The 17,541-nt window shown below is 44.6% G+C and overlaps 1 protein-coding gene and 1 pseudogene across 1 annotated transcript in view; both read left to right on the top strand.

Moving 5' to 3' along the window:
- Nucleotides 1–17,541, top strand: part of RNMT (RNA guanine-7 methyltransferase) — a 116,803-nt gene that overhangs the window by 93,452 nt on the left and 5,810 nt on the right. Inside the window, exons 11-13 of the mRNA XM_088475929.1 lie at nt 2,535–2,652; nt 4,754–4,855; nt 5,314–5,347. Coding sequence (XP_088332055.1) covers nt 2,535–2,652; nt 4,754–4,855; nt 5,314–5,347 — 254 coding nt within the window. The remainder of the gene's footprint in view (nt 1–2,534; nt 2,653–4,753; nt 4,856–5,313; nt 5,348–17,541) is intronic.
- On the top strand, nt 9,757–9,874 carry LOC148520003 (5S ribosomal RNA; annotated as a pseudogene).

Below are 17,541 nucleotides of genomic sequence, written 5' to 3'. Positions count from 1 at the left end.
GGGTCGCCCGGTGCAGGTCCAGTCGGACAACGCTACCACCGTGGCCTACATAAACAGGCAAGGAGGAACTCGCAGTCGGGCGGCTCTCGTAGAGGTCTCTCGGATCCTGGTTTGGGCGGAGCGCAATCTTCCGGCCATATCAGCGGTTTTCATCCCGGGAGTGCTCAATTGGGAGGCGGACTTTCTAAGTCGCCAGGACGTTCATCCGGGGGAATGGTCCCTGCACCCGGACGTTTTTCAACTACTGGTGGACAGGTGGGGTCTTCCAGAAATCGACCTCATGGCGTCCCGGCACAACAACAAGTTGCCGGTGTACGGGTCTCGCACAAGAGACGAAGGGGCGTCTCTGGTGGATGCTCTGTCCGTCCGGTGGACGTTCCGGTTCGCATACCTGTTCCCTCCGGTCTCCCTTCTTCCACGGGTAATCCGGAAATTCAAACAGGAAGGAGGGACGCTCCTGTTGATAGCTCCCGCGTGGCCCAGACGGCACTGGTTCTCAGACCTTCAGGGTCTGTCCGTGGACATTCCTCTGCGGTTGCCGCTACGACCGGACCTTCTGTCTCAGGGTCCTTGCCTTCACCCGGACCTAACTCGGCTGTCTTTGACGGCGTGGCTGTTGAGACGGCCATGCTGAGGTCCCGGGGGTTTTCCAGCTCTGTGGTGCGTACCATGTTACGAGCTCGGAAACCGTCTTCCGCGAGGATATACCATCGCGTGTGGCATACGTTCTTCCAGTGGTGTCGACCGAGAGGTTATGCACCGCGGGAGTTTCGTCTGTCTCGGATTCTCGCCTTCCTGCAAGCGGGACTAGATCATGGGCTTCGCCTTGCTTCTTTGAAGGTACAGGTTTCGGCCCTATCTGTCTGGTTTCACCGTAGGATTGCTACAATCCCGGATGTGCGCACCTTTATGCAGGGTGTTCTCCGCATTCAGCCGCCCTTTGTTCCACCTGTGGCGCCTTGGGATTTGGCTGTGGTCCTGAGGGCTCTCCAAGGACCGCCGTTTGAACCACTGGGCTCAGTGGATCTTAAATGGCTAACAGCTAAGACTGTTTTCCTTCTGGCCATTGCTTCGGCCAGACGTGTTTCTGAGTTAGGGGCTCTTTCTTGTAGACCCCCTTTCTTGGTTTTTTATGGGAACAGGGCAGTGCTCCGCACTCGGCCCGAGTTTCTTCCCAAAGTTGTTTCCCAGTTTCATATTAACGAGGAAATAGTTGTTCCGGCCTTTAACTCACCGGGTCTTTCCGTGGGTGAGGCCTCTTTGGATGTTGTGCGGGCCTTAAGGACTTATGTTGACCGCACTTCTTCGTTTAGGAAGTCGGACGCTTTGTTTGTCCTCTTTGGCTTCCGTAAAAAGGGTTGGCCTGCTTCAAAGCAAACTTTGGCAGCCTGGATCCGTATGGCTATTTCTGAAGCTTATCTTCATGAAGGCCTACCGGTCCCTCCTTCTCTGAAGGCTCATTCCACTAGGTCTGTGGGTCCTTCGTGGGCAGCTCGACGTGGTGCCTCGGCAGTTCAGATCTGCAAGGCTGCTACGTGGTCTTCTGTCCATACCTTCGTGAGGTATTACAGGTTTGACACCTTCGCCTCTCAGGATGCTTCCTTCGGGCGGCGGATTCTCCTTTCTGCACAGGAGCGTCCCCACCCTTAAAGGATACTGCTTTGGGACATCCCCAAGGTATCCTGTGGATACCCTATGGACCCTGAAGTAGAAAATATGAGATATGGTAAGAACTTACCCTTGTTATCTCTATTTCTACGAAGTCCATAGGGTTCCACAGGACTCCCGCCCTGTCGCACCTGTGCTGCAGATGGGCTTTGCTCTGGTCACCGGTTTTCCGTCTCCCTCTGGTGAGAATGTGATTCTTGTATGTGTCCAGATCTTTGTTCTCTCTCTTCCTTCTCCTCCTCCGGCCTATGGCTTGGTAACTAACTGAGGTGCCTTGGCTCGGGGGCGGGGTATAGGAGGGGGACCTAGTGCATCCTGGGAGGCTGAAAGCTTAACTCTTTGGTGCCCTGCGACTGACGTCACACCTATACCCCAAGGTATCCTGTGGAACCCTATGGACTTCGTAGAAATAGAGATAACAAGGGTAAGTTCTTACCATATCTCATATTTTTATACACGTGGACCACATCATTCCACTATCTTTTATAACAGCCATTGAAATGTTTTAAACCAGTCACAGCTTACTCCTGATATGCTATGTTTACCCACCTGCCTGGTGTGGTCGCATCGTTTGCGGCCATGCTTAGCTGTGCTTTACCTGACATGGTTGCTTCAGGAACAGGCCATCTGCAGTGTGTTCAGCTGCACAGACATTTCTGATACATGGTAATTACTTTTCTTTGTACAAACTGTCTACTCTAACCTGTCAAAATGACCTGTGCAGTTCTTCCAATGCCCATTAGATGTCACTGTGCTTGTTCAAAATGTTTTGTGTGGGGGGCATGGAAACAAATGAGTAGATGGAGATATCAACAAGAATAGGCAAGGAGTGACAAATGAAAGTAGCCAGTCTCTTTATTTTGCAGAATGGCCAAGAAATATAACATGAAACTAATTTACAAGAAGACCTTTCAGGAATATTTTGAAGAGAAGGTTAAAAATGAGGAACAGAAAATGTTGCTGAAAAAAATGCAGTCTTTGGAGGTAATTTGTAAACTCTGTTTAATGGCAGTAAAGATTGCAGCCCAACATAGTGTGTCATTAGAACAGTAAGGCAAATGTGGAAATAAACCAGCGATACATAGAAATGAAAGCCCTGAGCGGTCTTGCTGCAGAAGGAAATGCTTTTCTCATTAATTTTCAGCATTGTGCCTGTGGGGAAAATACTGCACAGCAAAATGACATTACTTGTTCTGTGGGGATTCTGTACTCTGTATATACATTATCTCTATGTTTGGAGCTATAGACAAAGAATTATAAAGGTAATTGTTCTCCTACTTTGCATGTAGAAGATGTGAAATGCAATAACAAGACCTATATTATTTGTCTGTAGTCAGTATTTTATGAATATCCTTTCCTAGGGCAGTCTATAGATGACATCACAGCCACTTAGCAGCACTGATCATCCCATTGCTAACAAAAGAGGTTTATGGTTCTGATTTTCATTTGTCATTTTTTAAAACATTGGATGAACAATGGTGGATAATAAAAATATCTATCTATCTATCTATCTATCTATCTATCTATCTATCTATCTCTTCTCACCCACCTGCACAGCAGAGAGCATAAGATAACCGCCCAGGAAGCAACAGCTTTGACATTTAAATTTACTTTGGACATGGACACCTCTCTAGTGCTGTTTGACACTACAAACATGTTCTTTATGTAATTGTACATATTAAATACGTTAGCCCTGTAGTGTACTAAGTATAAAAGGGAACATCCTAGAATAATCAATTTGCATTCTATAGAAGATAATAATTCTGTAGTATTTGTCAATTCTTACATGTAGAGTTATTGACATCCCGTTTTAATTTCCATATTTAACAGCACAATTATCTAATCAATTTGACTATCTTCTGTCATTAGTGGTTTATGGATTGTGGTATTGGCTTTTCCAATCTGTAGGTTATATTTTTGTTACATGTGTAACAAAAGTTCTACAGTCCATAATTATGCAAATTTGGGTTCACATAGATTTGACGTAATATTGTACCTCTGTAGCTTTCACAAACGTCCTATTGAGCACAAGTTTCTGAATATTAAACATTTGTCTTGTTTCCGTGCAAAGGAATTGGTGCATAACTTAGTATCAAGTGTTTTTCAAGAAATATGGGGCACCTGCTGATACATTCCGTGTATGCTATTTATACAGTACAGTAGGGGCTACAGGATGTTTTTAGAGTAGACAGCATTACTTTAATTTTGCTTTTATTCTGTGACAGTTACCACTAATACTTTTGTTTGTCCTCTCCAATGTTTGTTCTCTAATTAAGAGAATCTAAAATTCTTCCAATCCTCAATATCCAAACAATTACTTGAAATGGTACAGTACTTGCCTTTGACCAACCTGTGTGTGTGTGTGTGTGTATATCAATCTATCTATACACACACTCACTGTATATACATATGTGCAGTGATCGCGCAAAGTGGAAGAATGTCAAACACCTCACTTTAATAACTGGGGTCCTACCTGACTATTTCTAAGTCCCTTGTCTCCTATAACACGTAGAGGACATGCTATAGAGTGTAAGTGCAATCATTGCTACCCTGCTAAACATCCCCACTCTGCAACTCAACAGTACCTTTCCCTGAACATGCCCACAGTTGACATCTGTAAGCAATGCCCCACACCTGCACAGTTGTTATAGCTAAAATATTGACATACACTAACTTATACCAGTATTCCTGTTATACAAACAGGCTGGGTGATGGCCATCCACAGGCCATTCATTTAAGTGCTTATGCATTAATTATAACCCAGCTGGAATGAGTGCCCTGGTTGGGAGACAGGGACGGATAAATACAGACATGCAAGCACCACTTATCCCATATAGGGGTACATCTCTCCTGCAGTTCCCTCACGCGAGCCAGGTACCTGAACCTCATTGTGTCTCCCCCTGCTTCCTCCTTGATTCTCCTGTTCTTATACAGACTCGGAACGACCAACATCCGTACACCACCTCTCACTGACCGCTCATTGCCCAACCATGCTGCCTCACTGCACAGGGGGATATTACCGTGTCTGAGTGGTAAACGTTGTGTTATAGTTATAACTTACCCGTTGTTCTTCATTTTGTTGTAGCAATATCCTCCCGCTTCAAGCTCCAGTTTAGACTCCAAAAAGGATGAAGAGTATGAACATGCTAGAAATCTCAAGGAGAGTGGAAAAGCTAGGCTTCCATTGGTATGTATTTTCCTGTAGATGATATTTCTAATGCTAGACTACTATGAGTACTATAAAATAAATCTGTTATGCTAGATGGGTGTAGTGTTTTTACAGTGTTTGTGTGTTTCTCCTTAACGGTCAGGTAATGTTTTGTTCCATTTTATGGTTTTATTGACCAAAATCTGCAACTGGAGCCCTAGGGGCATATTTACTATAAGTGTGAGTTTTTTTAATCAGATTCTAGCTATTATCTTCTAGAAGGTGCTAGATAAATAAGTAGAACCTGATTGGTTGCTATGGGCAACAACTCCATTTCTAAAAACTCTCACTTCAGTAAATATGCCCCCTAGAGTCAATTAAACCCATTTGTCACCTCTAGTATTGTATCATACTAGTATGTTCTAGGTAAGATATTAGTCGCTTAGGGACAACTCCATAATTATAATATTTTTAAACCTTTTCCTTTCTTTTTCAAGGGGACATTAAGCAAATCTGAATGGGAAGCAACAAGTAAGTAAATCACTAAGAAGTCTGTGCTAAAATGGAAAACTTAAATAATGCGATTTCTTTGAAAACCATTGGTGTTCACGTAGTGCAGTGATTCCCCAACTTCAATTTAGTTAATAGAATTACTTCTCAGTACTTTAAGAATACAAATTGTTCTTTGTTATGGTCATATTTGAATATTTTGTACATGATTCTATTGATGACTACAGATCTAGAAGTATATATTTAGTCTGTGGTTCCAGCAGTACAAAGGCAGTGAAGTATCTCCAGAATACTTCTAAGTTTCTCTGGGGGAGAGTTATCAAAGCGTGGAGAGGGGTAAAGTACCAGCCAATGGACTCTCAACTGTAATTTTTTAAACACAGCCTGTAAAATGACAGAAGCTGGCTGGTTACTACTTCATCTCTATCCAAGCTTTGATACATCTCCCTCTACGGCTGGGTACACACCATATTATTATTCTCCTTTATTTATATGGCGCCACAAAGATTCCGCAGCGTCTTACACAGTGCATAAATGAGCACACTAGAAAAACCGTTATTAGCCGTACAAAACAATGTAGGACAAGGACATGGTTTATGAACATAGCTGCATAACACAAGCAGCAGGACATGAGCAACCAGGTGTTAGGTGCCGTTGTGGGGAGTTAGGAGTAAATTATACTATACATAGGGGGAGGAGAAGCACATGAGGGATGAGGGCCCTGCTCGTGAGAGCTTACATTCTAAAGGGGAGGGGTAGATAGACAGGGGTGATACAGATGGGGTAGATAGTGAGGATGGAGCAGTGAGTTAGGATATGTGCTGCGGAATGTGTGTGTATAAGATAAACTGATATGTCAAAATTAAGTCCTTCATTCATATATCTGTCAAAAAATAGATTTTGATTGTGTTATTAACATGAGAGATGTACAAAATAAAGTTGTAGCACTTTAATTATTGTGTTACATTCTAGCATCTAAATACATCGAGATAAAAATGCAGCTATTATGGGGCTGTCCTGCCATCCTAATACAGTAGTGACTACTTTAATCCCAGCTGCTGGGTGCTATGCCATGCTCCTGTGAGTAAGTGCATTTCACATGCTAGATCCACCCACAAATAGGTGCAGCCATACCCAACATGCTGTGGTCCCACAGGATGTTGCTGTACCTGGGCCCATAATTTGTCTTGGCAGCCCTGGAGGTGACAGGCAGAACCATGAGGGCATAGGGCTTAGTGGTGGGGTAGCAAGGCCATGGAGGCAGGGAGGTGGCTGAGAGTGGAGTAACAGGAAAGGCGGGGGAAAGAAGTAGAGGCTTGGAAGGGAGACTGATGAGAGAAAAAAGGGGGATCAGCAAGTGGAGTAGACAAGAGGGGGATGATGGGGGTGGATAAAGTAGAGGATTATGTGGGCACTGAATAAGGGGGGTGTTTGAAGTAAGAGTGTTCATGCCGTGGACGAGGTAATAAGTGAGATGAAAACTGGAGTTAAATGTTCAGAAATACAGGTAAAAGAACATTGCTGCTAATGTATGAGCACAGCTCCAAAAGTGTTATATAAAGAGGTGTGCAAGTAGTGGGTGCAGGAATTTGTTATTAAAAGAATGATTAAGGTGAACATATGTGACGCAAATGAAAAAGGCAATACAAACAAGATTTTTTTGTAGTATGAAGGGAAAAATGACAATGTACAGAGCCAATCCAGTCAGAAATGACATGAACAACAAAGATCAATCAATAGGAGCAGCACGCAGATAGGGGGGTACTTGCAATGTCCAAGCAGTGAGTGCAGCAAGGATTATCCTGGGTATTCATACAACAGCAGATGGTGAATTTGGTAACTCAGTTAAATATGTTGCTTGATGTCGGTCAGAAGGTGTTCTGGCTTTGAGGAGGTTTTCCCTCAGTTTTCCTCCAGCTTAACTCCAGCGTAACTGCTTCTTAGTTATTAAATTGTAATTACACTTATAATCTAGCACTTTGAATCTAATGCAGCCTACGTCTTTGCAGCCTTACTGATCACTAATAACTAATGTTTCAAACGTGTCTCTGTGCTCACTGATTGGGACCCCACCCCCTGAGCTCAACACACTAAAGTGGGATGCAATAAAGTCTAAAGGTGCCCACACACATACCGATCTGCCCACGATCAGCCGATGTGTACGATTTGTGTACGATTTCCCTTGAAACTCTCCCCGGCAGCTCTGCACACGATTTGGTGTCCAATCTTCAAACGATCTCTCCTGCAGTCAGACTTTTTACAGTGCATCGCGTCCTAGATTGTCAGATCTGCCCAACTGCACGGCAGATCTGAAGATTCGATGTGCGACCAGCGGGGACGCGCATCGCATCGTGATCGGGGACTCAAGATTTCCTCACGATTTGGCCATATTTTACACGATCTGTCGTTTCAATGTGTCGGAATTGGCCAGATCGTGTAAAATATCGCTATGTGTAAGGGCACCTTAAGATAAACAGTTTGTGAGAAGGGAGTGGACCATCACAGATTCACAAAAAATTCCTAACTTCCTCTATAGAAATTGCTGCTAATATAGCAGTAGTGATAATTTACCTAGAATAAATCTTTAAAGCTGTGCAATAGCAATCAAGGTAAGAGCATCTGATGAGAACTGTAGTAGCAGATTACCTGCAATCCAGAGAAAGGGAGAAGTCAGATCAGTCTGTGCATGGTGTGCGTATGGCTAATAAGATCTCCAGCGTAACTGCTTCTTAGTTATTAAATTGTAATTACACTTATAATCTAGCACTTTGAATCTAATGCAGCCTATGTCTTTGCAGCCTTACTGATCACAATATATCTATTCGATGCAGTTCGATATATCGTACACATTGTATAGTTTGTACGCCCGATCTGTCGTGAATTACGCTATGATTCTACATGCAGCATGTAACGACACGTACGGCGCACAGAATGTATTGTTACATTATTTCTCCTTCATCCACTAGGGGACACTGGAGTTCAAGACAGTGGGGTATAGACGGTGGTAGAGCAGAGCCTGGCACTTTAAATAATCTAGAAGTGTGACTGGCTCCTCCCCCTCTATGCCCCATCAGCCCCAGTTTTTAGAATGTGCCCGAGAGAGCCGGTCGCACATCAGGCTGTCTCCAGCCTTTCTCATATAATTATATTTTAAGCTTTTATTACAAGCACTGAGGACAGGCAGGCTGCTTACTGTGGCAGTCTGCCTGCTACGTGGGAGCCGCCGGGAAGGGCACCACACGGCTACTGCAGCCTGTGTCCGGTGACCCTAAGGAGGGGGCACACATACTGGAGTCATCCGACCCTGCGAGGACCCGCCACTGCTCACACCGGCATGTGTCCAGTTCCACTCCGCCCCCTCAGCCTAGCATCCCGGCCGCAGCTGTCCGTAAGTATGACCACTGCTCCTGATTAGCAGGAGCAGTGGAAGTTAGCTGGGCTCAGTGACCTGCCGCTAGCGGTCACTGTTGATGCCCGCCATTTCAGCGGTGCCATTTGTTACTGAGCTTCTGTGGCTCAGTGTTGAGGCGGGCTCTCCCCCTGAAAGGCAGTGCAGCGCCGACAGTCCGCAGTCCGGGTCCTCCTCCCCAGATGGGGAACAGGAGGTGTAGCCGCGGTTGGCGCGCTAAACGCCCGCCATTAGCGGGAGCAGGCAAGCTAATAATTGAGCCGCGCCGGGGCTTGTAATGTAGAAGCTCCGGCGACTGCATTGACGGGGGCACTTGGAGAGCCGCTTAGCGGCTGTCTGTAATCACCGCGCCAGTGCTCACAAATAACTCCGGCGCCGAGTTGATCTCCCGCGCGCCGTTAGACGCCGCTACAGTGGGCCTGTCTGTACCTGCAATGTCCCTCCTCTTGTTACAGGAGGAGACGCTGCACCGCTGAGGAGTGGTGCGATGATAGCGGGAGAGTCTCCGTTGCACCGCGCACCCTCTTGCCCTGTATTAGTACAGCCTATGTGCCCCAGGCAGCAAGTGCAAAGAATCAGATAGACGCGGAGGCCCGCCATTCTCCATAACAGGAGCGCTGCGTCTTCCCTTTTCAGAAGGCGAGCTAGTATACGCAGCTGAGGCACAGTCAAGCTACAACAGACCTGCTGGACATAGAGCAGCGCGGTTCTGCTATCATTGCGCCATAACACAGATAATGGTTGGCATGACTGCCTTTCAGCGCTGACGTGGGCTCAGATCCCACCGTGGCCCTTGCTGTGTGGAGTTTGTGTGTACTCTCTGTGCTTGCAGCACTGCCTTAGCTATTAGCAGCTCTCGTCTAAACTCGGGAGGAGACGCTGCATCCCGCAGCTCCTGGCGGGGCTGAGCAGGCTTCCCTTTTGGCTAGTCTGTAGCATAGGGCTAATAAATAGCCTTAATGTTATACCAAATGCAGCTCCCCAATGTAGCGCTGTATGACCGTCACGCCCTGCCATAGCAGCTTACGGCCACACCACCCTGAACACGCCCGATCTTGTCTGATCTCGGAAGCTAAGCAGGGTCAGGCCTGGTTAGTACTTAGATAGAGACCGCCTGGGAATACCGGGAGCTGTAGGCCTAGAACAACATCAGTGCTCCCATGAATCCTCTCCGGTCTAGCAGGAGAAATGTTTAGTTAATGAGGGGTTTTGCATCAGGAGCCTTGAATGCTCCCCCGTTTTCCTGGCACAAACTGGATTTACAACTACTCCGCTTTATGCAGTTCTATTAACGGGGCTAGCAGTGCTGACTGGAGTGTAACACTTTGCACACTCAGAGCGGTATTCCAGCGCCCCCTGCTTCCCTTCTAAGGACAGTAATTATAGAACATACATTTCATGGCTCTTAATTATTGCTCATGTTCTTATTTAGAAAATGTTACTGTCATCTCCTGCACGCAGGTAGTATAGCTTAGTGCACTACCTGCAGCAGGGAGTGCTTTAGCATGGGTCTCCTATGCCCTCCCCCTCCCACGCGGGGAGTGCTTCAACGCAAACATTAGGGATGCCTGTCACTGGGTGACAGGAGTATAGTGATGGCTGGTTTGCTAGCAGAATGGGAACTAGCCCAATCCCCTTTTATTTTTGAACTAGAACACCGCGTTATGAGGTTCTGAGAGGGGCCAGTTATTCAGCTGGTGCATATCCCGGCTAGTAGCGCTGTGCTGACGAGACACAGTCCCGCCAATTGCAGCGCCTGCTATTACCCCCTGTCAGACTTCCCCTTGGAACTGCCTCACCGCATCTATCACAAAGGGTGCCTAGCTTCATCTAAAGTCTGAGCTACCTCATGGTATACTAACTACCTTGCCTAAATATATAGTATTAGCCGCTGTTCTGGCGCCACGGTTAGCACTTATGGTTATAGCATACCCTTCACTCAGGGTTAGCTCTTTTTTGCGTCCCTTCCCCAGGCTTATGTCTCACATTGGCTCTCCTTTGAGAGGGGCAGTACTCTTCCCATGTATATATGTGGAAACCCATATACTACATTTAAGGCTGATCTTAAAACCTTTTTCACCAGCTTTCTGTGCTTACCTTAGAGGGTATTGCATCTATATAGATTTATATCTTCTGTGCTCCATTCGGTGGCACATACAAGAAGAAGTTAGTGATGCACGGCTAGTGCGGTGGCATTACTGCCTCACAGCATTGAGGTCGTCTTTTTGATTCCCACTTCAAAAACGGGTTCATCTGGAGATAAAATGGCTCACCTGATAAGGCGAGTACACCAGTAACAGAAGGGTCCCAGGATCGAAAAACCAGTCTGGGACAGCACGCTGCTAAAATATCCTGCCCCTACGCAGTAGCAGAATGACGGCCACACGCGGCACATGAGCATGGGTGGAGGCAAGCCACGTGTGTATGCGCGTGTGTGTATTTACAGGTTGAGTCTCCCATATCCAAATATTCCGAAATACGGAATATTTTCAGCATGACTGAGATAATGAAACCTTTGATTTTTGATGGTTTAATGTAAATAAACTTTGTCTAAGGCACAAATTATTATAAAGATTGTATAAAATAACCTTCATGCTGTGTGTATAAGGTGTATATGAAACATAAATGAATTTCATGTATGTACACAAACTTTTTTTGATGCACAAAATTATAAAAAAAATTGGCTAAAATGACCTGCAGGCTGTGTGTATAAGGTGTATATAACACATAAATGCATTCTGTGTGTATATTTGGGTCCCATTTCCAAGACATTTCATTATAATATGGAATTATTCCAAAATACGGAATATTCCGATATCCAAAATACCTCTGGTCCCAAGCATTTTGAATATGGGAGACTCAACCTGTATATATATATATATATATATATATATATATATATATATATATATATATGTGTATGTGTGTGTATGTATATATATGTGTATAATATCTACATATGGATACGCGTACCTCATACAACCATATATCGCTTCTTAACCTTACCATAAGAGCAGAGGTAAGATCTGCTCTTATCTGTTTTGTCTGATACCTAGCATATTGATAGAAGGAGGCTGCGATTGGAGGCTGGCTCTCCTGATGCGGTTGTTGGTACAATAACTCCGCTTTACACACTCTCTCCCTGGGGTTTGAGGTGTGTGTGTGTATATATGTGTATATATATATATATATATATATATATATATGTATATATATATATATATATATATGTATGTAGGTATGCCTATACTTCCACAATCATTGGGTTTACCTATAATTCCACGCATGCGAATGCCGCCTGGGCTTCCCAGAAGCTGTAGGCTAGATCCATACATATTATATGGTGCTCTATAAACTAGTCGTGTGATGCGGCTTACATAGTGATTGTCTTAGGCATTGCTTCCAGTATGGACCCTATACATGTCCTGGGGCCTTCTTGTATGTCCACACATGTATATAAAGATACGTACTTACACCCTCCTGGAGTTACAGTTTGGTTCCCGTTAGTCTATATCTACAGCGCCCCGTTCGGAGGACCCATTATTATTTACAATGATGCACTTGGTAGAAAACTTATTAGACACCCATTCCTTTTATGAATACTTGGGATAACAAATGCGTTCCTTGTATGAATACTTGGGATGACAAATGCTTTCTATGTCTAAGTACAGGTACCCTTAAGTACAGGTACACTTCTCAATATCAATTCTGGTACTCCATATTATTGTCACATATCTCAATAAAATTAGTCTCTAAGGGGCCCTTGTGTACACTTCATATCATGAAGGCCTAGAGCCACCTGCCGATATAAGTAGTGTCATGCCTGGGTGGCATTAGATTGGTGGGCATAATACGCACTTCACCGTTATAAATATTTATGTAAGGGTACTTACACTAGCAGATCGTTTTAGGGGTATATGTATAGTCTAAACACGACTATACAGATACACATCTCTTATGGAACAGGCTCAAGTATAGAGTCCTGTTCTACGATCTTCTTGTCTCCACTAACATTTTGCTAGTTTCCACAGTATTTTATACTGCACATCTCCAGATGGATGTCCGTGCTGTAGAGCATTGGTCTTGGCCCACTGAAGCTACTCTCTATTCCTAACGTGGCAGGTTGCTGTGTGATGGTAAAGGTCAGTGACATTCTACATAGCGTCCAGAGGGCTTTTGGTCGCTCACAGGTAAGAGCATACCACACTAATGCCTCGGAAGATGCTCCTATTTCATGCAACCTGACATACATAGTGTTATTCTCCCTTATGCACCCTAGCTGCTGTCCTTCCAGCCATCCACTCTTTTAATCAGTTGGCTCTACACTTTAGAGTTTTCCTGGTGTGTGGGTGCATCGTTACAACATTGGATTAGTGACACTATCTACTAGAATCTGTTGGGGTTTTGGACCGAAGCGCACCTATGGGCTAGTGCACGTCTTTACATAGATGTGTAACAGTCACTATGTTCCACGCAGGGGGCCTGGTTGGGTTTTCTGTTCTATAGCTGTTGATATTTGATCACACTGACATGTACCTGATGGGTACCTTCATGGTTGTCCTAGTGCTCTAGCCTTGCTGACTGGATGCTTCCCTATATTGGTAGCTCTCCCTGGTTGACTGTTGCATTCGTGCTCTTTTACTGGTAGGGTTTGGGCCAGCAGTTGGTACTGACTAGGCACTTCCATCATGCTGGAAGTTGTTTTTCTTTTTAGCGGCAGCGTTTCAGTTGCTGTTTTATCCCTGTTTTCAGAATGGGATGTACTGCTGTCTGACCCTCTGAAGGGGTTTGTAGTCTCAATCCTCTCTATTTCGCCTAGGGCTCATGCCCAGTGGGATCTCCACTCTTTGGAGACTTCTATGGCCTAACCTTTCCGCTGGTTAACAACTTTGTTGTAGTTGGACCTCAAGGATGGTTCAGGGCGACTGTTCGGTCTAGTCTTTTGACTCCCTGCATACTCTGTTAGGAGTCTGTGGACAAGTTTAGCTCTGTATATTGATATTGTTATACTTCTGTATATACGATTATGTCCAGCTGTGCTGGGATTCTGCTGTCTGCACCTGTTGCAGCTTCCTGTTTAGCCTCTAATACGGTTCTCGAGTTTGTTCTCGATTGCGGCCCTTCTATGGATTCTTGTTGGTGCTCTCGGCTACCAACGGTCCAGTTTGGTCTATTTCAGTTGAGATAATTGGTTCTGACGTTTCTCAACTGTCTTTGTTCTCTCGCCAGCCGTTCTGTTCCTTTTGACTTAACCTGTACGTTATGAAAGTTTCTATGACTGTTTAGCGAGGAGTGGTATTTATCTCCTGTGCTCTACGACACTTAATCCTCAGCTTCCGCTGGGCCTATGGTTCTTGGCGGTCCCTGTTTTGGTTTGGCCAAGGGGTCAGCAAGTTCTCCGCGCTTCCCACCCAGGAGGTTGGAGTTCAAGACAGTGGGGAAGTCCCAAAGCCAGTGTCCCCTAGTGGATGAAGGAGAAAACAGGATTTTGGTACTTACCGATAAATCCCTTTCTCCGATTCCACAGGGGACACTGGACGCCCGCCCAGCGCTGCGTACCTGCCGTTTTGTTTGGTTTCTATAGTTGTGTGACTGCATGGGTTCCCTGCAATGGGTTCCTTTGTTCTCATTCAGTCGGTCTTGTTCCGTACTGTGGTCTTCTCCTTTTCCTAATTTTTCTGTTGTCCTCCGTCTCCTCTCGGGCTCAGTTCTTAAACTGGGGCTGATGGGGCATAGAGGGGGAGGAGCCAGTCACACTTCTAGATTATTTAAAGTGCCAGGCTCTGCTCTACCACCGTCTATACCCCATTGTCTTGAACTCCAGTGTCCCCTGTGGAATCGGAGAAAGGGATTTATCAGTAAGTACCAAAATCCTGTTTTTGCACTGTCAAAGGGTCATACATTGTATAGTGTGTACCCAGCTTAGGTTTCTAAGTCTGCTGGTTGCTTTGTCTTCACATGTATTTCATTTAGGCACAGGATAATTGTCAGTGAATTGATTATCATCTGCTGCATTTTCACAATTCTTCCACCAGCTGAAATGTCTTCCCTTAGGTAACAATACACATTTTCATGCTTTTATGTTTGCATGCCACACACAGCTGCTAATTGCTGCTTGCTTTTCATTTTATCTCTTATTATGGTCTAAACACTGCCTCATATTGTATATATTCCACACTGCAGTCATTTTTTTTCTTAAGCCAATAGTTTAAGAACCTCTATACAAGTATTTTCAAAATAATCACATGGTTCATTTACTCAATGGGCAAACATTCCTATGGTGTGGTGAGTGCACATCTGACACTGTCTTGTGTGTTTTGGTACGTGCCCTTTTAGATAAAAAAAAATAAGTGTATAAATCCATTACCATGTTCTTTGCATGTATTTAGAACATCCAAAGGTAAGGGCAGTTTTGTCAGAAGTCAAATGACTTTCCGGGTTATTTTTTGTGCTGTGGGAGGTAACCGGACCCTTCAAAGGAGAACTGCACATAAACAGGTTGAGCATACAAAGTTCATAGATTCATTGCTGACAATGAACCCAGCCCTATATTATCTGATAATCAAAAGTACAGAAGGCATGTATGCTTACTTTTTCTATGAACTCCTGCTACCTCAACAGCTAAATGGGTTTATGTACTTACTAATTAAGTTTTTTCTTCAGTCCTCCATGGCAACTTACATGAATGGGTTAAACCCCCCTTCTCCATGTCAGTCCACTCCTCCCTGTGTCTTCTTCAGGCTTAGCCCAAGCAGTAAATAAATACTGCACACTATACATTAATAACCACTTGGGGACGAACAACCAGTATGTTGCCATGGAAGAGTCAAAAGGTGCATACACACGGTACGATATCTATTAACGATATCGTTCAATGATACATCGTTCATTTTTATGCAGTGAACGACTATGCGCGTTCCCGCATGAACGATAATGATATGTATGATCATCCGTTCATGCTGGCCAACTTGAACGATATTGTCAACTTTGCCTGTTCAGAGATGTGGCAGGATGGTGGTACAGATCGTACCGTGTGTATGCAGCTAAAGAAACCTAATTATCAGGTACATAATGCCCATGTCCTCTTCCTACTCCCTGGCAGCATATGTGAATGAGTGATACCAAAGCAATCCCTTCACCTACAGTGGGTCACCAAATAACAGTGTTTATGAGACTAATGAACTACTACCACCATAAATCGAATAATAGGAGTTAATTTCGTCACTCTAACATATATGATTACATTATAGCACTTTAACTCAATGGGCCGAATTCAATTCAGTGTGATGTTGAATAGCCGCTGGAGGGAGCTCCCGAAGCTATTCAAAACACCGCGCTGTTTGGGCTGCTAATGGATTTCTTCTCGCACCCCCGTGGGGATGCGAGGAGAAATCCAACAAAAGTGCCGTGCGCGCAGCTGTTTGCCGGCTTAGCGCAGCGCTAACAGCCGCACTCCCGGCACTTTAGTCAGAGAATGCCGGTTACCGCGCCTTAACACCCAGACATAACCCATTCCCAACAACGCTAACAGCGTGTTGAATTGAATTGCTGCGGGAACTCCCTCCTGCGGCTATTCAACATCGCACTGAATTGAATTCGGCCCTTTAAAGCTGAGTTGAAGGTATGAGCAAACTACCATCCTGCCACTTTACAGAGCTCCTCTATTGAAGCAGATACTGCACTTATTGCAGGAGCTTTAATGGCTTCTGCTACTGGGAAGCCCCTTTGACATATATGAGAGCAACACAAGTTTGTTTTTTTACATGAAACTGTGACACTACCTTTGGTAGGAAGGATTGTTTTACGTTCTACCTTGTCCTCACATATATTGAGAAACTGCTCTTCTAGCCAAAGCACTTGTAACTGATATTTTTCTAGCAGTTGTAACTGCTACGAAGGATGCAATCTTCCATATAATGCCCCCATACATCAGCAACGGATTGTCACAATTCCCTGATCCCCAGACGCCGAGGCATCAGTGAATTTTAACATGTTGGATTTCCCTGATTTGCAGATCTTGATCAAAATAAGATTGGGATCGGGAATTTTTAATGTGAAGAATTTAACAGTCAGACAGGCCATCATTGGCCGGCGATTAGCATTTCCAACCGGCAGATTGGCGGTTTCAGTCAGATTGGGGAAACGGCCGCCTGTTGTATGGGGGGGGGCCCTTTAGCCATTTAAAGGTGTCTCAGTTCAAACTTGGTTTAGATCCCATAGTGTGCCGAAGGTTGTCTAAAATCAGGTCTGAACTTAATCTCTGTCTGCACAAACCTCACGATATATTCGGCAGGGAGATAGCCCGCTAGCTAACGGACAAACTTAGCATCTGCAGGAGGCTGCACTTTCACTCTATGATGCTAAGTGAAGATATGAAGAGACTACCGTCCTGCTGCCTTAAAGAGTTCCTCTACTTCCTTCTGTGCATAAGAAGCTGATACTGCACATGATGAAGGAGCCTTAATGCTCTCTGGTACTGGAAGCCCTTTTATCCTATGACATTCTTGAATACTGAACTTAATTAATCTAGAAATTGATGCTTTTATGGCTGTTTGCCCTTTGTTTTTCACACCTACTGTACGAGACAAATAATTGTTTAGATTTTCTAAAATCTTCAGTTCTCTGTAAATACATTTTGATTGCTCTCACTAAGCCTAAAAAATGAAACTTTACATGTAAGTCGTTTTTAGGAGACCTCTGTTCAAAACTTGTCTCTGTTAAGAGTTCCAAAGGTTTTCTTAAGACAGGCCTGAAGTGTAGGCTGCCAACACTTTGTCTAATCCAGGCATGGGCAATAAGAGAACTT

The sequence above is a fragment of the Taudactylus pleione genome, unplaced genomic scaffold (assembly GCF_031769625.1).
Source record: "Taudactylus pleione unplaced genomic scaffold, aTauple2 ptg000179l, whole genome shotgun sequence".
NCBI lineage: Eukaryota > Metazoa > Chordata > Amphibia > Anura > Myobatrachidae > Taudactylus > Taudactylus pleione.
This window is presented reverse-complemented; position numbering and strand designations above follow the sequence as displayed.